Source organism: Cetorhinus maximus, chromosome 17 (genome assembly GCF_964194155.1).
Source record: "Cetorhinus maximus chromosome 17, sCetMax3.hap1.1, whole genome shotgun sequence".
Lineage (NCBI taxonomy): Eukaryota > Metazoa > Chordata > Chondrichthyes > Lamniformes > Cetorhinidae > Cetorhinus > Cetorhinus maximus.
In genome coordinates, this window is record NC_135895.1 from 93,258,814 (window position 1) to 93,284,674 (window position 25,861).

Here is a 25,861-nt window from a genome sequence, read left to right on the forward strand (position 1 = left end):
TTGTTCTTTGTATCAATTGGAAATGTAGGTTATGACATTTGTTCAAGTTTCCCTCTGGGATTTAAACAACTTAGCCTTTACCAACTGCCTGTGTCATAACACTGAACATGGATTATGTAAAGGAGCAAATAAATAAAGTTCACACGTTTTTTTATTGTAGAAAATAATTTAGGAGGCACAAAATATTTAAACACAATTGCACATTTGTAACCAGATTTGTTCTCATCATATTTTTACACACAGCAAGTTATGTCAACATATCACATCATTTTTAAGATAGCACATAGATACCCAATGTCAGACATGTTAATATCTTTAACTAGGAAGAATTGGAACAAAGTTACATTTAAACCTCTGATAAAAAGCAAATGTAAAAAAACCCTCATTTATCCTTAATTATATTATTTCCAATGTCTTTGTAAATTTATCAAAGAAGCAGTAATCTATGGCAGCTTTTCAGAGTAGATACATCTGAATAGCTGAGACACTGCATTTTAATCAGAAGTGATGAACAGACATTTGTGACAGACCACTTGCTGCATGGTAATCAAGCAAAACGAAAATTAATTCCCAAATTCAGAACAACCGTATAAAAGATTCTTCAGTGCAATCATCTTTCTGTGACACTTTGCACTTATTACATTTTAAAGCACTTTCTGTTCAGATATGATCTTCAAGTGTACTCAGTAAATATCATCTAATATTCTTTCTAAACTGCTTCAGTTAAAGCCAACCAGGACACTTCTTTTCCACCTCCCTTCAAAACTTGCCAGAATCTCACCCTGAATGAGTCATTTTGCAATGTATAGATTTCCCTCAGTGTAAAATTAAAAACTGCGCATCATCACACTCAAATTATAAATCCCGTGGTGGTGGTGATCCAAAATAATTCTATGTTGAAAAGCAGCCTCATTAAAGCAGTTTTCAGGGAATCAAGGATGCATTTTGATTGGTCTCCACCTCCAAAATTATCATAGGATGGAGGAGACAAAGAGAACTGGAAAGTGTTTTGAGATCAATGGGAGGTCTAGAATAGGGGCAAAAGCCAAGCTAAAAGAAAAACTTGAAAACCCAGATAGAAACAGGAAATAAGATGAGCTGATTGCATTAAAAAATTGCAATTTTAAAAATTCTTTCATGGGATGTGGGTGTCGCTGACAAGGCCAACATTTGTTGCCCATTTCTACTTGCCCTTGAACTGAGTGTCTTGCCACACCATTTTAGAGGGCAGTTAAGAGTCAACCACATTGCTGTGGGTCTGGAATCACATGTAGGCCAGGCAGGATAAGGGCAGATTTCCTTCCCTAAAAGGCATTCGTGAACCAGATAGGTTTTTATGACCATCGATGATAGTTGTCATGGTCGCCATCATTGAAACTAGCTTTCAATTTAGGTTTATTGGTGGAATTTGAACCGGGGTGTCCCCAGAGCATTCGCTTGGACCTCTGGATTACAAGTCCAGCGACATTACCATTACGCCATCATCTCCCCCTAGTATTTCTGTGCTATAGAGTTATTATAACACCTTATGCTGACATTGTCTTGACTACTGGGTAATGTCTTAATATTTATATTTGTTCCAGTCAGAAAATGTACTAGCCAGCCCGAGGCCACAAATACTCCAGAATCTACGACTAACCTAAGCATTGTTCAGAGGTACGGTCATACTTTGGTAAAGATGGGAAAGTGCACAGGTCGAGTTCTAGTGTCTCAGGCACTGATTAAATATGGCAGGCCCAGTAAATGAGAAGAATTGCTGCCTCTCTGTGCTAATTAGTTTTGCAAAACTGGCAAACACAACCACACAGTCAGTTGTTATTTATAGCTAGCAATAAAATTGATGATTAACAACTCTGTTGCTAATTAGGGTTAGCAGGATCACTCTTTAATTGTATTCCAATCCTGAGAACTGCAATTGTTATACAAAGGAAGATTATTAAGAAAGCCTGAAATAACTTGCATTACAACACAGGTGCAACTTTGGCAGAACAATATTCTCTCAGTTACAAATATTTACCATGGCAATCAGTGCTCCCAAAAAATATTTATCATAATTCACAAATTATACACATTAACCACAATTATGCACAGACATATTGAAATATTATTACACACCACAAATATCAGGTTTATAATACTGCAGCTCTACATTATGGTAAATGAAGAATCAATTCATGTTATATGGCACAACTTCTCTCAGTTGCCCTGTTATATTATCACAGAATATATTATTCAAGCAAATGTTTGGACACCTTAGCTGCCATACTGAAGGTCATAAATACAAAAGGATGGTTTTATTAACATTTCTGTAAATAAATGTATTTTAAAATATGCAAAATGTTGTCTTGAATGTGATAGACTAATAGTTGTATTTCAACAAATTGTGAAGGATGTTGAACATTTTTGCATTTGCACACAGCTGGTACAATCCATATTTTTAATTAAATCTTGATGTAAAATCCAGTTGGCCTGAATAACAAAACTGGTCTAAATTGGTGTATCTTTAAAAAAAAATTAACTAAATTTGTTTAATTTCATAAAACATTGCATGCTGATTAAGAGGCAACACTTTCCTTATCAGGTACATCTACATAGTACATGCATAGTGTAAGCTGGGAATTTGTAAACCCACAATAAAAACTAATATCTAAGATCGTAGCAAGCGATGTTGGTGATTTGGGGGAACTTCTGCTTGCCTGTTGCCTCAGTGGGGAATCATGTTAAGTGATTTGGGACTTCTGTAAAAGCTGTGCAGAAGCATTGTACAACTCCAGTAAAACAGACAACCTACAGACATTGCAGAATGGACAACAGAGGCATGCTAGCTGGACAAATACAGTCACACCTAAAACAGCACATCTATTTTACACACACACATATATATGTATCTACTTACATGGAGGATATGGGTTCTGGAATGTCACTAAGTTGCAATGCATAGGAACTGCTCCCAATGGATAGTAAAAAAAAATGTTTCTGGAAGAAGTGCATTTTATGGAATAGCTGTCATCAGTGCAGTTGCATCACATGCTTTGAAACTGCTGGTTAGAAGAGCATGTCTTTTTATAGCACTTTCTACACACGATAAAAACAGTAGGTTGCGTTCAGCATTCCCTATTCATAACATCATGTCAGTAGCTGCCAGAGGAAAGGCACTGGATGAAGGCTTGGTGCCTTTATTGGATAGGGAAGGAGACGATACTTACAATAAACTATTAAAAAATCAAATATGCACAAATTGCTGGTTGAACTCATGCACAGAAAGGAATAGCTCTGTACTTGGTGGTGGGGACAGTGAGGGGGTAAACAGTAAGAAAAAACAGAAACAAAAGGGGGATGCAAAAAACGTAATTCATTTTTACATTTTATATTGTCGTTTTGTTCGCCATAGACAGCTGGATAAACTGTGCCATTAAATCATTCATCAGGTAGTAAGCTTTACTGTGATGGAAACGTGGTGCCCATGGAAAGATAAATAAATCATGCACCTGCCCAAAACAGGGAAACACATTCATTTTCAGCTTTATCTGCACCTCTAAGGGGGGTGGGGGGAGAATTTCACAGGCTTAACGAATCCTGTAAAGGAATGACCAGGATCTATTTAAAAATATGTTAAAACTACAGAGGGAGTTAAGGGTTAGCATTTTATTGAACTTTACCTATTTGCTATTCATGAATGACAAAAAAACCTACAGAGAGCATTTTACACGAGTTCCTGGTTAGCACACAATGTCCCTGGCAGAAATCAGAGAGAACTGCTAAGATGGTTTTTGCCTCGGGGACCTGGCTAAAACTTAGCTCAAATAGTGGGACAGAAGCTTTTCCACCAATGGGACTGATATTAATTCAGGACCAGCTACTTACGTTCCTGGGGAGAGGAATCCACATTAGGAAAACTGTCCTGAAATACTTGACTGATTCACCATTTATAACTCTGAAGGCTGTAATGTAATGTCAGACTGGGCTAGTAGTAAGACTGCTCTTTAGATTTGAGGCTCACAAAACAGAAGCCTGGAAAGTGCATCTGATCTATACCATAGATAGCATGATGGTACCTCATATACTCTGGGAAAGAAATGGAAAACGCCTCTCAATTTGTCTCCTTTCACCTAAACAGACAAATGCGCAAGAATTGGGAAATAAGCAGAAATAATGTCTTCATAGAGGTTGTTCTGGCAGTTCTGAAGGTTAACCTAGATTGGCTAAAATAAGATACAGTCTCAAAGTGAAAGGTCATAACATATAAAATCAAGTAATTAAGCACTTCAACCCGACCAAGCTACATAGTGTTTCGGGTAAACAGTACAATCATAGGTTGGAACACACATACCTTACAAAGAAAAATTCTACACTAATACATAATTATTTAAGTCCCCACAATCTCAGAAATATCTGCAGGTTAGTAGATGACAACCACATATACTCCACCAGGCTATACTGCAGATACCCCATGATAAATCCACAAACAACATCAGTCACATTGTGTCTTCCCAGCATCACTCGTGACAGTCCCACGATACACACCCACAGCACAACCAGAATACGCAGAGGAACAGCTAAAACTAAGTGATTGAGGAAGAATCGGCCTCCCAATGCTGCTCTAGTTGCATGGCCCGACGGGAATGAGTATCTGTCCACAGAGAACGTGGCAAACATGTCCATCTTGTTATGTGTGGGCCGACGCCTGCGGACCAGTGACTTGACAATTCCCACCAGGACCAGATCCAAGATCAGAGCTAAACAAAGAAACAAACCGGTTATTATACTTTTATAAACCAATGTACTGCAACATGGTTCCCCATCACAACAACTGACTGGCATTGAATTTCTGAACTCTTGGGCTAGAGAGAGGAAGCAGAGGTATTTTTGAGAGATTGAATCTCCTGTTCACAATGCCATTTGTGAAGATGACCATTGTAATTAAACCAGAAGTTCACTGTACAGATGGCGTTAGTCTTGTGCACAGTAGGGGCAAAGCTTCCTTAGGAGATGCACATGTTAATGCATTCCTCAATAACCGAACAAATCTCCATTCCATGACTATACAGAGGACCGAATTTATTCCCGCACATTTGTAAACAAAGGTAAAGGAGCAGAAATATTGATTGAAAACATTTATTTTGGAGCTAATCCATCGTGGAATTGTCTTCTGTAAAGAAGCCATGATGACTTAAGTTATACATAGGTTTCTAAGGAAGTATTCAAAAGTCTCCAGTCAGAATGCGGAAAAAATTAAAATGATATTACAATGCATAAGATTTATTTCTTTAAAAAAAATTTAATAGGATAGAAATAAGTCTGTGTCACATGAATATACAGAAATACCAGGATTTTGAAAATATAAGAGCTGTTGGGCTACATCATTTATATGTGCAGTAACAATCTGTAAACACAGGTGTTGTAGATTTAAGAAAATAACTTATTAAATCCATTTCACACATTAGGACTATAAAATATGCAGTTTGGGCTATTATCTAAAGAGGTGCTCAAACATACAACTACCCTGCCAGGACTGGCAAGAAAGGAACATGTCTTATTTTATATACACGCCAGCTGATCTCCTATGGCCTTGCTCATTGTTAGCTGAAGGAATTTGTATGGCCCAGATTTTGTATCAGTTGCAAATGGATGCCATTGCCGTTCTCATTACACTTGCCGCAGTAAGCCAGATGGCCCCTTAAGCCTGTTCTATCATTCAAAAAATGTGAGATCTTGACCTGGATTCCACTTGTCCACCCAATCCAATAATCTATTGATCTCAGCCTTGAAGGCACTTAACGACTGAACGCCACAACCTGAGTGGAAAGATTTATCACATCAGTACAAAATGACCATCCCCTTATCCTGAGACTATGCCCCCTAATTCTAGAAAGTCAAGTTAATGGGGAGATGTGGTGAGCTGTAGCTGCATCTGGCTACAATGTAATAATGAAATATCGCGCTGTATTGTTTGTCACTTGTTTCTGCAATTTCAGTTATAACAATTTTTTCCCTTTTAGTAAAATGCAGCAGCACAATGAGTTTAAATTTTGAAGGAACATAACTTGAGCCACATCCGAAGTCAATCTTTTTATAATTTTTTTTTTTTGCAAAAAGAATAATCTGTAATTTGAGAAACTGTCATTGTACATAATAGGCAGGTTTCCCAAATGAATGTAAGAATCAATTCCTTGAGATTTAAATCAGTCACAGGCTTCATGGAAGAACACATCCATTTCAGCACAGTAGGGGCGCTTCTTATGATGGCCTTTTGGCAGGGGGTGTGGGGTGCTGCAAGCAGGAAAGTGGAGTTATAAGGCCACATAACCAGATCAGCCATGATCTTGCTGACTAGCAGAGCAGGTCCGAATAGCCTACTCCTGCCCCCATTTTTATGATCTTATGCTCGTAACAATGGCATGTCTCCTCAACCAATCAACTTGAAGAATTATTGTTGAGATATGCAGAGTCTAAACCAGAAGTGCAAAGTTGAATATTTAATGTAAAATCATTTGAAAAGTGAAAGAAATGAGGGAGAAGATTGATGGGATTGAGAAAGATATAATAAACAAGGTAAAAGTAAAAACATTTAAAAGAAATTTCTAACAACATTAAAATCTGAATAAGTCTCGACACTTGTAAAGGTAAAATTTCAGTAAGAGGTTGTTTGTAGTAATTTAGACTCAAAGCTGTTAAAAATTCATTTACACTTGAATGAATGGATAAGCCCTACATATTTCTGGCATTTTTAGTGGGTAAATATCGCAAACTTATGCTTTTATGTATTTGAATGGTGAGTTTCTTGGCCAGCTACTGACATTGCAAAGCTTGTTTAAGAGCAGGGTGACTTGCAACAACTTCCGGATGTTCTTGTACAATTTACACCTCAATAAGCTTAAGCGCTGAAGCCTCACCGTTATTCCTACCGCAAAAGGAATAATAGAGTGTCTGTCAGCTCTCACCATTTTAAAGTAGTAAATCAGACAACCTCTGGCATCTGCACATGCACAGGCAAATCCAGAAATCAAGATGCTGTTGCCCAAGTTGCCCTGGAAGTCATCAAAGTTGCTTCCAAAGTTTAGAATTCATTCACAAGAAACAGTTTACTGAAGAATTAGGACACAATTTAGATAGGCACCTCTATTCTGAGATGAACTATGTTTGCACTTCTCACATAATACTATATAAAATAACAATATATTAATTATACAAGCTTTGAGTTTAATCACACTTCAAAGTGTCAAAGGATATTTAAACAAAAGGGAAAAGGCATTCACCTCATCTTGGTTTCTTCACATCTAGAAATTTCCAAACTCTGCTGATATGCAAACTTCCCTCTCCAACATTTAATTTCTAATTAATCTCATCACATGTTCCTCTGACAAATAGTTGTGGGCAGGTAGTAGTAATAAGAAATGGTTTAATTAATATATAAACACATATTTGTGGATCTGTCTAATGGATGGAACTCAGTTGCAAAACTACCTTATTTTAGATCACAGCAAAAGCAGAATACCCATCCCATTCATCAGAAACTCTGTCCAGAAATAAAAAATGAAGAATCTGCACGCCGGAAGTCCACAAGAGTGATGCTGACCTGATTTGAGTGTTATTTTACTCCTGCTCCAGCTTGTTTTAAAATTCCTGTTTCCATATGTAGAGGAGTTGGTTACTTCTGTTCAGCCTTCTGTGGGCAAGTGGTGAGGGGAGGGAAGTTCAGTCCAATTTTTATACAACATAGGTAATACCACATTGGGTGGGAAAACACAAGAACATAAGAAAGAGGAGTTGGCCATTTAACCTCTTGAACGAGCTTCGCCATTCAATGCGATCTGGGCTGATCTTCTACTTTAACTCCACCTTCCCACATTCTCCTCATATCCCATAATTCCCTTGGCTCCAAAAATCAATCCATCTATCTTGAATTTACTCAACAGCAAAGCAGCCAAAGCTCCCTGGGGTAGAGAATTCCAAAGATCCTCAACCCTATGAGTGAAGAAATTTCTCATCTTGGTCCTAAATGGCTGATGCCTTATGCTGAGACTGTGACCCCTAGTTCCAGACTCCCTACCCAGGGTTAACCTACTCCCAGCATCTACTCCATCCAGCTCCTTAAGAATTATATGTTTCAAAGAGATCACTATTTATTCTTCTAAATTCTAGGCAACATAGGCCTAGCTTTCTCAATCAGGACAGTGCCCTCACCCCAGGGATCAGTCTAGTGATCCTTTGTTCACCTCGTGAACTCCCTCAATGGTAATATAAAAGGAAAGAGGAAGAAAGGTGCAAGAGAGATATAAAAAAAACTTCCTCCACTGATGGTGAACACCTTGGTTTCATCTTACCAAGGCCTAATAAACATCAGCAAATACACGTACAAATGTGAACAGAAGACAGCTCTAGAACTTGAACTCAAAACTACCTTATGGCTAACCTGCTTTTCAAATTAACCCCTTTAACTCAGGGAATTCCATTTTTTTGTTATAGGCACATTTTTAAAAAATGCCTCACAAGCAGAATCTAATTGAGTGCAAAGTCTTACCAAGATAAATATTTTTCATCTAGAAAGAATTGCACAATCCTTCTCATCTGGGTATTTACAAGGTCAAATGCTCATCGAGATCTGCTGCGCCAAATTCCAGGGTTATATTGTATTAACAAACTGGGGGTTGAATTGGTGCTGCCAATGATTTTTCGCAACGGTTCTAGGAAAGAAACTAAAGGAAAAATCACCACAGTAAAAAAAGTTGTTCACTAAGTATTTTCTCAAGCACAGTAATGGTCAGTCCTACAAGCTGTTGGAGCACGTCACATTCCAGACAAAAACAGAATTACCTGGAAAAACTCAGCAGGTCTGGCAGCATCGGTGGAGAAGAAATCAGTTAACGTTTCGAGTCTTCATGACCCTTCGGCAGCTTTCAGCTTTTTGTTTTTATCACATTCCAGACTGCCTATGCTACCCAGTTTGTACAATAGCACAACCCTGGTTTTCACAGCACAGCCCTTCGATCTGAATAGTTTTGCACCTGCCTCTTGTGTACTTCTCCAATCTTTTAGAAAACAGACAAACATTTGGTAAGACAAGGCCAGATAACAAATTAAGCTGCTTTATTCACAAATTAGCAGTCAAAATATATTCTATTTATATAGCTTGATCTCATTTCTCTCCTCCAAAATGAGGGAAAAGAAACCACCACATATGCTGTCCTTTTTGAGAGCTAAGTCACTGGCTATTTGCAATACCTTTCTTTTAGACTAATAATTATAGAAATTGATTGACATTGCTAGCTTCCAGGCTCACGGCTCAGGTATTCTGCAAAGTCTTATTTGACCTTGTGGATACCCAGATGAAAAGGATTGTGCAATTCTATGTGGAAAACAGTTGTCTTCATAATACTTTGCACACAATTAGATTGGGCTTGCAAAGCATTTTTAAAAAATATACCTCAAACAAAAATAAAATTCCTTGAGGGATGGGGTTAAGTGGAAAAGCAGGTTAGCCACTAGGTGGCTTTACGTTCAAGTTCCAGGGCTGTCTTCTGTTCAAATTTGCATGTTATGTCTTTTCTTTTTGAGACACTGACTGACCAAGTTTTTTTTTGTCCATTACTGTGCGTGTTCCTTGTCAAGGGATGGATGAGGACTGTAATGCTAACTTCCTCCCCATTAGTAATTTGTCTATAGGCCCGTTAATAAAGTTGGCTTCTTTTCCTTCTCAGGTGAGATGCAGGTTTATGAGAAAACATCTGCTGTTCTCAAATTGAATGGGGATCATCTGGCTAATGAGCCTAGGATGAGATAATTGACCATCGCACAATAAGGTAGGAATAGACTGGATTACGGTTTCATAAAAAGACATTCTCGAAGGTCAGTGTTTGTTAGTATTCATTATAGAATTACCAGACATATCCATCTGGATTGACAAAGGAATCATAACTGCTTTACTGAGGCTCTTGAAGTTTTACTGCATGACAGGTGTATTTAAGACAAAGGTGGCTTAAGTGTGGAGACGGGCACTTGCTACTGGCATGAACAACCAGGTAAGCAAAATAATCTGCACGAGTTCATCTGGCTTTATTTTTAAAAAAATTAATTCTCAGGATGTGGATGTCACTGCCACAGATATTCTAGTTATCTTAAACTGAGTGGCTTGTCAGGAAACATCAGAGGGCGCCTAAGTGCCAACCACACTCAAGTGGGTTTAGAGTCACACAAGCCAGGCCAGGTAAATACAGTCAGTTTCCCTCCCTAAAAAACATTGGTTAATCAGTTGTCTTATTTATGATGATCCAATAGATTCATTCTCACTTTTGTTAACACCAGCTTATTCCCAGACTTTTAAAAAAAAAACTGAATCCAAATTCTCAAACTGTCATGGTGGGATTTGAACTTATTATTAGTTCATGCCTCTGGGTTACTCTTCTGTAACACTAATCTAAAATTGCAATTGGAGTCCCAATTACATCGTAAGGCATGGGTTTCCCTATCAAATGAGGTCTCTCACCTGTACCTGGTGAGTGTTTCGGCCCCTCATTGGTAGGCCTCTTTCTAAATGGAGTCAGCCACATGGCCAGTGTTAATGGGTCAGGAAGGGCACCTTTAAAAAGTACCTGGATGAGCACTTGGCACGTCTTAACATTCAAGGCTATGGGCCAAGTGCTGGTAAATGGGATTAGATAGGTAGGTCAGGTGTTTCTCATGTGTCGGTGCAGACTTGATGGGCTGAAGGGCCTGTTCTGCACTGTGTGATTCTGTGACAATCACGACGCAGTCTCTATGCCTGTGACATATCGTTTTAAACTTAAAACAAATTCACTGTTATCAAGCACAACTCTATACCAAAATTCTTTACATAAATGAAACTGAGATCAAAAATCCAAAAGCATGGCAATGGGACAGGTTAATTTCAATCTAGTTGTTGCATTAATATTGGTGGGGCTGTATAAATGGCAAATGTGCAAAGGGAAGAAGTTATAGATTTTACACCACAGAATCAGGCTGTTCAGCCCAATGGACCCAGGTCAATGTTTATGCTCCACATGAGCCTATCCTTCTGTCAACATATCGTTTTATTCCTTTCTCCCTCATGTTTATCCAACTTCTGCTTAAACTTGTCTATGCTAGTCTTCTGAACTACCCCTTGTGGTACATTTTAACCACTCCCTGGATAAAGTTTCTCCTGAATTCCTTAGTGGATTTATTAGTGGCTATCTCATATTTACATCCCTTAGATTCAGTCTCCAAGGCAAGTGGAAGCATTTTTGCCATGTCTGCCTTAAACTCTTGCATAGTCTTAAAATACCTCTATCAGGTTACTTTCCAGTCTTCTCTTTCCTAGAATAAGAGAGCCCCAGCATGTTTAATCTTTCCCAACAGATAGTTCTAGTTTAATTCAAGTAAATATTCTTCACACCTTCTCCAATCCTACTATATCCTCTTTATTATATGAAGACCAAAACTGTCCATAATACTCCAAGTGTGGTCAAACAAAGCTTCTAAGCACGTTTAACATAGCTGCTCTGTTTTTATATTCTATCCCTTAAGAAATGAACCAAAATGAATTTTTTCAATGACCTTATTAACCTGTGTTGCTACTTTTAATAATTTGTCTATCTCTGCTCCTGAATTCCTTTGCTCCCCAACCTCATTTAGACATTGATTTTCCATTGGGTGTGTGGGCTGCTTATTCTTCCTCCCAAAATATAGGGGAATGGAGGGTGAGAAGTGGAAGATTCCACATCAGAGTTTGGCACACTTTGTTTAAATAGGAGCTGAAACCCACAGAACAATTCCTTATTCTTATGCTAATTGACCTTCATTTGAATACCAAAAGACTGACAGTCTATAGATATAATTTCTTTCAAATTATATGAATCATTAAGCATGTAAGTTCATCAAATAAGACTGATATTATTTCTTGCCAGTATCAGAACTACAATCCATTTCCCCTGTCTTGCATGTTGGGTGATTTACACCCTATGTGATGCTGCCTGAATTCACAATGCAGCCAACAAACAGCAGAGCCAGTCCCAGATCATCTTGTCCAGCAGTCTCAGCATCAATGCCAATTTCGAAGTTGAGTGAATGAATGACATTTGCATTGCCCTGACATAGTGGTATTGTCGCTGGGCTAGTAATCCAGAGATCCAGGGAATGCTCTGGGGACCCGGGTTCGAATCCCGCCACAGCAGATGGTGGAATTTGAACTCAGTAAAAATCTGGAATTAAAAGTCTAATGATGACCACAAAGCCATTGTCGATTGTTGTAAAAACCCATCGGGTTCACTAATGTCCTTTAGGGGAGGAAATCTGCTGTCCTTACCTGGTCTGGCCTACATGTGACTCCAGACTCTCAGCAATGTGGCTGACCCTTAAAAAATGCCCTCTGAACAAGGGCAAGGGATGGGCAGTAAATGCTGGCCTAGCCAACGATGCCCACATCCTGCCCACAAAAAAATTTGAAGCCAACACTAAGTGAAGAATAAATGCATATGTTTAATTCAGTACTATAAATGGCCCAAGGTGGTTCAGTTAATACAGAAACCTCCAAATGCTCTCTTGATAACCTCGCAAGAGTCACCCAGTGTAGTACTAAACTATACACAGTAGAATACCCCATGTTTAATTCCTGATTTGTACTGAGGTTGACTAGATTAGCATTCTGCAATTGGCTACAACACCTTCAGTTCACTAGGTTGATTCATGGGATGTCTTTTGAGGAAAGGTTGAGCAGGGTGGGATTGTACTCATTGGAGTTCAAAAGAATGAGAGGTAATCTTACTGAAACATGAAAGATTCTGAGGGGCTTGACAGGGTAGATGGTGAGACAATGTTTCCCCTCGTGGGGGAAATCTAGGATGAGGGGGCACAAAATAAGGGGTTTCCCATTTAAGATGGAGGTGATGAAGAATTTCTTCCCTCAGAGGGTCGTTAATCTTTGGAATTCTCTATCCCAGAGGGCAATGGAAGCTGGGTCACTGAATAGATTCAAGGCTGAGTGAGACAGATTTTTGAAGGACAAGGGAGTGGAGGGTTATGGGGGTGGGGGCAGGCAGGAAAGCGAAACTAATGCCACACTCCATGATCTTATTGAAAGGCAGAGCAGGCTCATTGGGCCAAATGGTCTACTCCTGCTCCTATTTCTTATAATTAGGAAAGGAGTGAAGAAATGAAAGTCAATCATCCTGTGTTCCTATACTTGGTCACCAAAAGCATTTGATAAGGTGCCACACGTGAATTTATTACACAAAATTAGGGCTTATGGGATTGGGGATATTATATAAGCAGACTGGTTAATGAACAAAAAACAGAGTGGGGATAAACAGAACATTTCAGGCTGGCAGACTGCAACTAGCAGGAGTATTATAAGGATCAGGACTTAGTCTCATCTATTTATAATTTATATCAGTGCCTTAGCTGAGGGGACCAAGTGTAACATATTCAAGTTTGTTAGGTGGGAAAACAGGCTGTGAGGAGGATGCAAAGAGGCTGTAAAAAGATATTGACAGGTTAAGTAAGTGGGCAAGGAAGTGGCAAATGGATTATAATGTGCTGAAATGTGAAGTTATCCATTTTTGTAGGAAAAGCAAATTTTTTTTTTTAAATGGTGAGAAACTATTAAAGATTAGTTTTCAGGAGGATTTGGGGTGCCTTAAACAAGACAAACATAGTTAGCTTTAAGGTACAGCAAGCAATTAGGAAGGCAAATGTAAGTTGTACTTCAACCTCCTTGCAATAAAGGTCAAGTGTAAGGAAGTCTTGCTCCACTTGTAAAGGGCTATGGTGAGGCCACACCTGCAGCAGTGTGTGTAGTTTTGGTCTCCTTACCCAAGGAAGGATATACTTTCCTTGAAGGAGTGCAAAGGTTCACTAGATCAATTCCTGGGATGAGGGGATTGTCCTATAAGGAGAGATTGAATAGACTGGACCTTTATTTTCAAAAATTTAGAAGAATGAGAGAAAACATAATTGAAACAAAATATAAGAGGCTTTATAAGCTGGATGCTGGGAGGATGTTTACCCTGGCTGGGTGGTCTAGAACTAGGGGGGGGTCACAGTTTCAAAACAAAGAGTCAGCCATTTAGAGCTGAGATGAGGCTAAATCTCTCCACGCAGAGGGTTGTGAATCTTTGGGATTCTGTATCCCAGAGGGTAGTGGATACTCAGTCCTTGAATACATTGCAAGGCAGAGGTCGATAGATTTTTGGATACTAAGGGAATCAAGGGATTATGGGCATAGGATGGGAAAGTGGAGCAGAGGTTGATCAGCCATAATCTTATCAAATGGCAGAGCAAGCTCAAAGGGCCAAGTGGACTACTCTTGCTCTTGTTTGTTATGTTCTTATTTCGTGACCTCTGCGGGAATGGGCGAATGTGTGGTGATTAGGCAAAAACATGATCGGGCTTTACTGCAAAGCCTGTCACAGTTAAAACAGCCTGACGATATTCATGGTTTAAATCGACATCTGAAAAATATTGAGGCTACCAGGGAGCTGCTGATGCTCACAGAAATATACCTCAGCAAGTCAGTGCCTCCAGAAACACATTCTGCAATTGAACATGTTCAAATATGCTTACTAGCAACAGTTTAAAAAAGCTAAGACAAAAACTGTGATACACAGTAAATAGAATTCATGCTATTGAAGCAATCTTGTCATGGCCCAAGAGTTGCAGGTGGACTTAAGCCTCCAATCACTGACATGCATATTCAATTTAAAAACAGTACGTACATAAATAGCTGTCAAGCGTATCATTATTCAGTTCAGATCAAGTAGAACTGATCTAGCATGCTTTTCTAAACAAAAATGCTGCTTTGAATGGTTAGTCCTGTTGTCAGTATGTCAACAGCTAATTAATAGATATCCTGCCAGTTGTTTTGTGCGTCTAAAACAATTTCACTTCACAAGCAAGGAAGTATGTTGAAATACTCACTACTTAATTAAACTCTTTAAAAAGTGATATTTTTCAAATGTTTTGGTTTCTAAACCACTGATTTAGAAAGTTCTTAATGAAAATATTGAAGTATAACACTGTGTGAAGCTTAGAAGTTAGGAAATCGAAATTTAGTGAGAATCTTACCAAAATCTCGAGTGTCCAACCCTTCACGTTTCCAAGGAACTAGAAAACATTGGAGTTTCTGCAGAAGTGACTTTTAATTAAGCAAAGGAGCCTGCACACTGGAGTCAGCATGCATATTTAAAAGATAATTTACTTTAAACTTCCACTTGGAAAATAGTGGTACTGCATGTAATTTGTTTTCCAACTGCATACAATGTTCAAATGTATTGGCCCTGACTATAGCAGCTGTAGTTGTCTTGTTCTGGTGTGCAAGAGGGTAGCTATAAATTGTGAAAGGTTGGAGAAGTGTTAAAATCAAAACTTCCAACTTTTGGAAACTGCTGGATCGAGTTCAGAAAGCTCCTTAATATTGAACTAAAATTGATTTGTCAACTTAATATTCTCTAAGGCAAAGGGAGTGCACGAACAGAGAGGCCTGGAGGCTGTACGTCCACAAATCTTACAAGGCGGGCAGGACAAATTGAGAAGGCTGTTAAAAAGCATACAGGATCTTTGGCTTTATAAACAGAGGCAGAGAGTATAAAAGTAAGTAATGCTAAACTGTTATAACTGCTTAGGCCCCAGTTGGAGCATTGTGACAACTCTAGGAATTGTGCTTCAAGAAGAATGTCAAGGTCTTAGAGGGTTCAGAGGAAATTTACTGGAATGGTATGAGGGATGAAGTATTTCAGTTATTTGGATACATTGGAGACATTCTCCTTAGAACAGAGAAGGTTAAAGGAAGATTTAATAGAGGTGCTCAAAATCATGAAGGGAGATGATAAACAACAGTCAGAGTGGCAAGCAGGCTGGTAAGCAGATGACACATTTAAGGCAACTGGCAAAACCAGGGACAAGATGAGGAATTTTTTTTTTTTTTAAACTGAATGTACTGTCTGAAAGGATGGTAAAAGCAGTTTCAATAGTTTCCAAGAGAATTGAATAAATAATTGAAGGGGATGGAGGAAGACTATTGGGAAAGGGCAGGAAATGTGAATAATTGGATAGCTTTTTTCTATAATTCTATTCATAATGGTGAACTATCTCACTGAAGCAACAATTGGAAAATGTAGTTTCTCTCGTTTGCCTTTAGTCAAAATTGAAAAATGTCAAAAAATAACTGACAATATTTTGACCAGAATGCTTTTTAATCATTCATGGAATATGGGTAAAGCGAGCAGGCTCAGCGCTCCTCATTTACACAAAAACGTAAAAGAGGACTTTTAAGGCGCATAGGATACAACAAAACTAATGTCAGTGAGAGGACTTAGCAGGATTGACTGGGCTAGGCGCTCCTTTGTCATGTCCAGTGCCTAGGTCAACCACATTGCTATGGGTTTTGAGTCACTAGATTGGGTAAGGATGGCAGCTTTTCTTCTCCAAGGAGCATTAGTGAACCAGATAGATTTTTACCAACAACTCAGAGGTTTCATAATCATCATTACTGAGACAAGCTTTTTATTTCATATTTATTTAATTAACTGAATTTAAATTCACCAGTTGCCATGGTGGCATCGAGATCATTCTTCCAGTCCTCTAGATTGCTAGTCCAGTAACAGAACCACTATGCCACTGTACCTGATAATAAGTACAAATAATACTCTTGAAGGTGTGTGAGAATTACCTGTCTGGTTTAACGCCAGCACCAAATCTAATAAAATGACTGAAATAGATTCTTTATGAAAGTAACCAAACTTTTCAACAAAACTTTGTGGTATTCTCCAAAATTTAATCCTGATTTTTCTTTACATTAATGTTCAGTTTCCAGAAAAGATGCACAGTTGTTTTCACCACTTTTTTCTCCTCTTGGCTCATTACAATCTAAAAACAAATGAATTTACTCCTTTAATTGAGAACTTTTCAATTACTGCACTAGCAGCACATCATTGTGTATTTCATTTTTTACTCAATGTCTTCTTGAAGAAACTTTCACCTTGAGTACGGGCAATCAAGGTAATGGATAAATGCAGGATCCGTTGCCAGAACATGTAATTTTAAAAGAATGAGAATAATGTCTAAATTTCCTTTTTGCAGGCTGTGGACTTTGTTAACAGGTGCCCTGTATCTGAGTCTTTTCCAAAAGGGACAGAACTGTCTTTCCACCTGTAGTAGCAGACAGTCCAGAGGATTAAGCATATCAAAAGAAGCTTGTTCTGATATCTAAAAGCTCCACGACATTCAATGGGATTGGACAATAACTCAGCATACACATCATTAGATTAATTTAGTTTGCTCTACTTGGCAGATGATAAGAATAGTGTTATCATAAGGTTATCATATTGTCTCAGTCTCAAATTCACTTTATTGGAATCAAAAGTATATCTTATTCCATTCTTAAAATGTAAAAGTTTGTGTTGGCTAAGCTTCTACACTTGCTCAAAATCGCCAGCATCAAGCTAAACTCTACAAAGCAGGCAGCACTGGCATTAGGTTCCAAACATATGAGCTAAGCAAGCACTGAACTTGGGAGAATGACTTCAAAATACACACTAATGGCATGAAATTAAAAGTTATTTTACCATAAAGAGCAGGAATCTATTAAGAGGCTTATAATCGGGGAAAAAAATCACTTGCAGATATTAATGAAACAAGACATGGATTAATTGAATCAAGGTAAAGTTTGAAATTCAACAAGTTAGGTGGAGAGAGGTTAAAGGGAAGTGCTGAGTCTTCTAGGAGACGAGTTTGTTTAACTTTAACAATACGAGGGTGCAGGAGCAGAGGGACCTGGGTTATATGAGCGTAAATCATTGAAGGTTGCAGGACAGGTTGAAAGAGTGGTTAATAAAGCATATGGGATCCTGGGTTTTCTAAATAGGGGCAGAGAGAACAAAAGCAAAAAAGGCATGGTAAACCTGTATAAAACACTGGTTTGGCCTATTGCATCCACACCTTAGGAAGGATGTGGAGGAATTAGAGAGGTGCAGAAAAGATTCACAAGAATGATTCCAGGGATCAGAACTTCAGTTACGTGGATAGATTGGAGAAACAGATTGTTCTCCTTGGAGAAGAGGAGATTTGATAGAGGTGTTCAAAATCATGAATGGTCTTGGTCAGAGCAGATAGGGAGAAACCATTCCCATTTGTGGAATGATTGAAAACCAGAGGACACCGACTTCAGGTGATTGACAAAAGAAGCAACAGCAATGAGGGGAAACTTCTTAAAAAAAACAAAGATCTGGAATGCACTGCCTGAGTGTAGTGGATGCAGTCAATTGTGGCTTTCAGAAGAGAATTAGATTATCTGAAGAGGTAAAAAACTGCAGGGCCAAGGGAAAAAGACAGGGAGCAGCATCAGGCAAATTGCTCACACAGAGGGTCAGCAGACATGGTGGGCCGAATAGCCTCCTTTGATATCAATGAAACAAGACATGAGTTAATTGAATCAAGATGAAGTTTCACGATGAAGAGGTTGAAATTCAATAAGTTAGGTTAGAAGGGAGGTGCTAAGTCGTCTAGGAGATGAGTATGTTTTTAGCTTTAACAAAACTAGGCTGCAGGGGCAGAGAGACCTGGGGTAGATGAGCATATCCTCATATGACAATATGAAGGAGGTCATAGAAACAAGCAGCATTGAAGCAGGTCATTCAGTCTTTGAAGAGGATATCCAATTAGCCTCAAGGCCCCACACATTCCAACCATTTTTCCTTTTGAAAATTACTATTGAATGTGCTTCCAGCACCCTCCTAGGCAGTGCATCCCAGATCATAAAAAAAGGCTGCATAAAAGAAGAAAAAAAAGATAAAATAAAAATAAAAAATGAAAGCAAAAATAATAAATCTCTCCCCTTGGTTCTTTTGACCATGATATTAAACATGTGTCCTCTAGCATGGACCCTGGGAAGGTCAAGGGATGGAGATTAAAGACTCCACTCACCCAGCAGTAGGTTGAGGAGCACTTCCTGGCCGGCGGTGCTATCGCTCTTGCACAGACAGTACAAGGTGCCTCCTATCCAGGGGATGCCGTGGCCCGACACCTCGATCAGCTTCATGATGGGCCGGGCGCTGCCCCAAGCCGAGTCCTCGGTGGCACAGACCCCCAGGCGCTTGGACAGCCACAGGTCGATGGCCAGCAGCGAGCGCAGGGCGATGCCGAGCAGGGACGGGTTCAGCTTCATGCAGTCCTCGTCGGGCTGCGGGCAGGAGGAGGCCGAGGCCGAGTCCCGGCGGAGGGCGGCGCCCAGGCCCAGGCCCGGGCCTTCCAGCTGCTGCACGGCCCGGTGCCGGGGTGAGGGAGGCTCGGCGGAGGCCGCTCTCGGCAGGAGGGCAGGCGGCCTGCTCTGCACCAGGAAATCCAGCCTCCCCCCGCCGCCCTTCGGCTCCCGCTCTCGGTTCCGGGATTTGGGGGAGTGAGCCGGCATCTTGTCCCCCCCAGCTGCTATTCAAGGGAGGAGTGGAGCCTCCTTCACAGGAGCCGTCGCCACGGCGCCATCTTCCGGGGGGGGCGGGGGGCGGTGTCGGGCAGCTGTCAATCAAAACACACCCCACCCCCACCCCGCCATCTACACAGCAAAATCACACCGAGTGCAAACAACTACAGCAACACCTGTCTGTATTAGCACTGAATAAACTGCAGCAACAGATCTGCATGCATTGGTATTGAGTAGACTGCAGCAACAGATCTGGATTCATTGGTATTGAATAAACTGCAGCAACAGATCTGCATGCATTGGTGTTGAGTAGACTGCAGCAGCAGATCTGGATTCATTGGTATTGAATAAACTGCAGCAACAGATCTGCATTCATTGGTGTTGAGTAGACTGCAGCAACAGATCTGGATTCATTGGTATTGAATAAACTGCAGCAACAGATCTGCATGCATTGGTGTTGAGTAGACTGCAGCAGCAGATCTGGATTCATTGGTATTGAATAAACTGCAGCAACAGATCTGCATGCATTGGTATTGAATAAACTGCAGCAACAGATCTGCATTCATTGGTGTTGAGTAGACTGCAGCAACAGATCTGGATTCATTGGTATTGAATAAACTGCAGCAACAGATCTGCATGCATTGGTGTTGAGTAGACTGCAGCAGCAGATCTGGATTCATTGGTATTGAATAAACTGCAGCAACAGATCTGCATGCATTGGTATTGAATAAACTGCAGCAACAGATCTGTATGCATTGGTATTGAATAAACTGCAGCAACAGATCTGTATGCATTGGTATTGAATAAACTGCAGCAACAGATCTGCATGCATTGGTGTTGAGTAGACTGCAGCAGCAGATCTGGATTCATTGGTGTTGAGTAGACTGCAGCAACAGATCTGCATGCATTGGTATTGAATAAACTGCAGCAACAGATCTGCATGCATTGGTGTTGAGTAGACTGCAGCAACAGATCTGCATGCATTGGTATTGAATAAACTGCAGCAACAGATCTGCATGCATTGGTGTTGAGTAGACTGCAGCAGCAGATCTGGATTCATTGGTGTTGAGTAGACTGCAGCAACAGATCTGCATGCATTGGTATTGAATAAACTGCAGCAACAGATCTGCATGCATTGGTGTTGAGTAGACTGCAGCAGCAGATCTGGATTCATTGGTGTTGAGTAGACTGCAGCAACAGATCTGCATGTGTTGGTATTGAATGAACTGCAGCAGCAGATCTGCATTCATTGACAATGAATGAAGTGCAGCAGCAGATCTGCATTCATTGGAATTTAATGAACTGCTGCAGCAGATATGCATGCATTGGTGTTGAATAAACTGCAGCAACAGATCTGCATGTGTTGGTATTGAATGAACTGCAGCAGCAGATCTGCATTCATTGGCAATGAATGAAGTGCAGCAGCAGATCTGCATACATTAGCATTTAATGAACTGCAGCAATAGATCTACATTCATTGGTATTGAATGAACTGCAGCAGCAGCTCTGCATGTATTGGTGCTGAATAAACTGCAGCAACAGATCTGCATTCATTGGTGCTGAGTAGACTGCAGCAGCAGATCTGCATTCATTGGTATTGAATAAACTGCAGCAGCAGATCTGCATTCATTGGTATTGAATAAACTGCAGCAGCCGATCTGCATTCATTGGCAGTGAATGAAGTGCAGCAGCAGATCCACATTCATTGGTGTTGAGTAGACTGCAGCAGCAGATCTGCATGCATTGGTGTTGAATAAACTGCAGCAACAGATCTGCATGTGTTGGTATTGAATGAACTGCAGCAGCAGATCTGCATGCATTAGCATTTAATAAACTGTAGCAATAGATATGCATTCATTGGTATTGAATAAACTGCAGCAACAGATCTGCATGTTCTTTTTTTACTTAGTTCTGTTGAAGAGTGATACGGACTCAAAACTTTAACTGTGTTCCTCTCCGCAGATGCTGCCAGACCTGCTGAGTTTTTCCAGCTATTTTTATTTTTGTTTTTGATTTCCAGCATCTGCAGTTTTTTGCTTTTATCTGCATGTATTGGTGCTGAATAAACTATTATTATTGAATGAACAGCAGCAGACCTATATATACTAGCACTGAATGAACTTCAGCAGCAGGCGTGCATCAATTAGCATTGAACAAACTGCAGCAGCAGACGTGCATGGATTAGCATTAAGTGAATTGCTGCAGCAGATGTGTATGGGTTAGTTTTGAACTGCAGCACAGACCTGCATGTATAAATATTGAGAGCAGCACAATATGCATTCCCAATGAATACACAAAGTACCACTAAAAGACCTACATGAGTTTCGGCTTTGTTACACGGCTGCATCAAGTTTGCACTCTCTACCTTTTCTTGCAACACTGTCTGGACGATGGATGTGTTACTGCTACAACACCTTATATTGGAAAAAAGGAAATGAGATTGCATTTAATTTGCACTTTTTATGATCTAGGGGCATTCAAAATGCTTTATAGTGACCAAGGTCAATAGGTTTTAAAAGAAGTAGATGAGCAAATCGCAAGTGCTTCTTCATTATCTTCTGAAGCTCTCTTGATTCAAGAATTGTCCCTTTAGATTAAAAAATTGCAAATGCAACTCCATTATTTAAGAAAGGTGAGAAAGAGAAACCAGGAAATTATAGACAGACCTATAAGTGTAACATCGTTGTGGGTTAATTATTGGAATCTATAATTCAAGACAAAGTGATGATGTTCCTAGCGAAATGTGAGCCGATTAGAGAGAGCCATTATGGATTGGTATAGGGTAGATCATATCTAACAAACCTAATTGAATTTTTTTGAGCAAGTAACTAAAGTAGTGGGCAGGGGAATGTCTATGAATGTAGTTTACATTGACGTCCAGAAGTCATTCAATAAGGTTTCACTCAGAGACTGTTAGCCAAAATTAAAGCTCATGGAATTAATCATCATTGAAGGAAAATTATGACCTGGTTAGGAGATTGGTTAGGCATTGGAAGAAAGAGAGTTGGGATAATGGGTATGCACTTAAACTGGAAGGAAGTGACTAGTGTTGTCCTACGAAGATCTGTGCTGTTGCCTCAACTTTTCATTGTATTTATTAATGACCGAGATAATGCAATAGTGAGCCATATATCCAAATTTACTGATGACACAAAGATTGGTGGCATTACAAATAGTGTAAACAGTAGCATAAAGTTACAGAGACATTGATTAAACGAGTGGCCAAAACTGTGGCAGATGGATTTCAATGCCGGTTACTGCGAAATCATCCAATTTGAATCAAAAAAGGATAGATCTGAGTATTTTTGAAATGGTGAAAAGCTAGGAACAGTGGAAATCCAAAGGAGTTTAGGGATCCATGGGCACAGATCACTAAAATGTAGTAGCCAAGTACAAAAAATGATCAAAAAATGCTAATGGAATGTTAGCTGTTATAACCAGAGGACATGAATATAAAGGGAAGTAAGCTTAACTATAGCAATACAGAGCCCTGGTTGGATTATAGCTGGAGTATCATGTGCAGTTCTGGGCATGCACCTTAAAAATGGAAATGCAGTGCAGGTTCAGCAGAATGATACCAAGGGTCCAGGGGTTAGATTATGAGGATGGATTACATAAACTATGCCTGTATTCCCTACAATATAGAAGGTTAAGGCATGATTTGTGGGGTTTTTTTTTAAGGATTTTTAAAGGAATTGATACGGTAGCTAGAGAGAAACATTTTCTGCGGAACGGGGAGTTTAGGACAAAGGGATATAACTTTAAAATCAGACAACAGTTAGCAAACATTTTTTCACTCATAGGGTGGTAGAATTAAGGAGCAATCTCCCATAAAAAGCAGTGGATATTGGTCACTTAATAACTTTAAATCTGAGGTCAATGGATTTTTGCCCGCCAAAGTTATTATTCGGATATACATGGCGCCAAGGTGGGTGGATGGAGTTAGGACGCAGATCAGCTATGATCTAATTGAATGGTAGAACAGGGCTGAATGGCCTTCTCCTGTTCCTAAAAGGTAGCTTGTCACTCATAGAGTCATAGAGGTCTACAGCACAGAAAAAGGCCCTTCGGCCCATCTCTTCTGCGCTGGTCAAACAAGTGCCTAACTATTCTAAGCCTATTTTCCAGCACTAGGTCCATAGCCTTGTATGCCATGGCATCGCAAGTGCACATCCAAACACTTCTTAAATGTTATGAGGGTTTCTGCCTCTACCATCCTTTCAAGCAGTGAGTTCCAGATTCCCACCACCCTCTGGGTGAAAAAAATTCTTCCTCACATCCCCTCTGAACCTCCTGCCCCTTACCTTAAATCTATGCCCCCTGGTTATTGATCCCTCCACCAAGGGGAAAGTTCCTTCCTCGGCCTCGGTTTCATGTCCTCACCTCTCCCAGTACTCGACTGCCTGCCCAGATGTTATGCTCAAATCTCCAGAAAGGCACTTCAGCACCCAACTTTCTGACTCTTAGAGGCGCCACTGCTATCACTGAGCCTCCGTCAACACATGTAGAAAGCATTCCGCTGTTTGGCAAATCTTCACACTCCGTCGCGGGGAGAACTACCAAAACCTGTTTTACAAGCAAAAACAGAAAATGCTGGAAAAACTCCAACAGGTCCAACAGCATCTGTGGAGAGAAAAACATAGTTAATATTTCCAGTCCGTATGACTTCTTCAGAGCAGGTTCTTGTTAGACCTGCTGGGTTTTTCCAGCATTTTCTGTTTTTGTTTCGGATTTCCATCACCCGCAGTATTTTGCTTTTATCTTACTGTTTCCAAGCACGCCGTGTATTGGGGACGCCGAACGATTGCCCAAGTAATCTTTTGATTTTCTCTCTCCCGAAGAAGTTTGCAGTAAGTAATAAGGGCGATACATTTTTTTTGAACTTACAGACAAGACAAAACAGACAAATCACATTGATCCAATTGTTAGTTTATGATTGCGTTTGTAGAAATAAGTTTCAATTCTTTGCAAAGTGTGTGTTGTCCTATAAATGCTGGAAATGCATACGTCCCACCAAAAAAAAAGGGTTACAGTCAATGGCTCAGGCACATCTGTCATCAGATCTGAGCTACTGAGAAAGGTTTGACTTTTGCCTAGTCACTTTTCACATGCTGTTGCATTATGTTGGGATTGCCTTGAAACATATTCTGCTGTCATGCGGATATTCGAGCGCGCACAACCACACACACAACTAGTTGTGTAACTCAATGCAGCTCTTTTTGCCTATCGGGTCACAACTAGCTTCTCTTTTTCGAAAGTATGAAAACCTTCCGAGCTTCATTCCAACGCTTTGAACTGTCGCGATGAGCTAGTGTGCATCTCTGACTCAATAATAGAGGAGCGATGCGATTTTTCAACCCACGTATTTCAGGCGGACCAGGTCGTGCATAAGGGGGCGCCGCTCGACAGCTAATCCCCGGGAATCCTGAGCCAGTGGCAGAGCGTTCTCTTGATCCTGTTTTACTGGGGGATCTCCAGCCTATGGAGTCCCAGGAGGCACACAAAACGATTATTTCTCTCTCTCTCTCTCTCTCTCAACCAACCAACCGCATTCATCTTCAGCATCAGAGCAATGGACAGTTGCTGTACGACAGACAATGAAGGTACTCTCTCCTTACCGGTGTAAACGTATGGAGTGGATTTATTATTTTTTTTTTCTGACGTCTCACGGTACATTCATTTCTGTTCTAACGGGGGAATGGAGTCAACGGTTCATTAACCGTTATCTATGAAGGCAGAACAAAGGCTGTGTTATTCTATGTGACTCCAAAACAAATGCAGACTATGCTGGAATCAGTGGTTACAGTGCGTTTCCTCTGCTTCCAGGACCGCTCTGTTACAACGGGAAACCCGCATATCCTTTCGTCCCTCTTATCTTTTTGCCAATATGCTGCCTCGTCTTCCTCCTGCTTCCTGCCGTTTGTGACATGACAATAAGGAGGAGAAAAACACACAGGGGAAAAAAAAAAGAAGGAACTATAGCCCGGACCCGAGTGACGAATTCAAACTGAAACGAAAGACTGTATCAAAATTGACGCGGTCAGCAAGAACGACTCGTGCCAGTGCTGAATTCTGCACAGCCTCTATTTGCAATCTTGTTGGGTTTTTAAAAATATATATTATATTAACCCTGGAAGGATGGGTTGCATTCAGAGTATAACTTGTAAATCAAGGATACGGCGTGAGAATATAGTGGTGTATGACGTTTCTGCTACGATTGATCAATGCCCAACTCTAATAGAAGAAAATTCTCCCATTGTTTTACGGTATAAGACACCATACTTCAAGGCATCCGCCCGGGTGGTGATGCCTCCCGTCCCCAGGAATGAAACGTGGGTAGTTGGATGGATTCAAGCTTGTAACCAAATGGAATTTTTCAACACTTACAGCGACCTCGGAATGTAAGGGAATTTAACACGGTATAGTATATGCAACACACTGACATTTAATTCTGCA

At 40.1% G+C, this 25,861-nt stretch overlaps 3 protein-coding genes across 5 annotated transcripts in view; 1 reads left to right on the forward strand and 2 right to left on the reverse strand.

Moving 5' to 3' along the window:
- LOC144692582 (flavin-containing monooxygenase 5-like) overlaps positions 1 to 25,861 on the reverse strand; it is a 406,487-nt gene that overhangs the window by 190,097 nt on the left and 190,529 nt on the right. The window lies entirely within an intron of this gene.
- Positions 134 to 19,461, reverse strand: plpp6 (phospholipid phosphatase 6). Its single transcript, XM_078561593.1, has 2 exons — positions 18,913 to 19,461; positions 134 to 4,736 (listed from the first exon to the last, which is right to left on the reverse strand). Exons 1-2 carry the CDS (start codon positions 19,394 to 19,396, stop codon positions 4,363 to 4,365), a joined length of 858 nt encoding a protein of 285 aa, XP_078417719.1. The 5' UTR covers positions 19,397 to 19,461; the 3' UTR covers positions 134 to 4,362.
- The window catches only part of LOC144692584 (protein FAM78B), a 28,611-nt gene continuing 11,712 nt past the window's right edge, over positions 8,963 to 25,861 (forward strand). Inside the window, exons 1-2 of one of the 2 annotated variants that reach the window (XM_078561595.1) lie at positions 8,963 to 9,054; positions 9,699 to 9,800. Coding sequence is in view for 1 of the 2 variants with exons in the window: in XM_078561594.1 (XP_078417720.1) it covers positions 25,544 to 25,806 (263 nt within the window). In the remaining variant the exon portion in view is untranslated. Of the gene's footprint in view, positions 9,055 to 9,698; positions 9,801 to 24,693; positions 25,807 to 25,861 lie in introns of those variants that run through there. The other variant, XM_078561594.1, reaches the window with a different exon arrangement.

Excerpts from the sequence above, each read along its gene's own strand:
- plpp6 (XM_078561593.1), bottom strand. The coding sequence starts at position 19,396 with ATGCCGGCTCACTCCCCCAAATCCCGGAACCGAGAGCGGGAGCCGAAG. Across the intron at positions 4,737-18,912 it reads GCTCCTCAACCTACTGCTGG|CTCTGATCTTGGATCTGGTC; the intron begins GTGAGTGGAGTC and ends TTCTTTGTTTAG.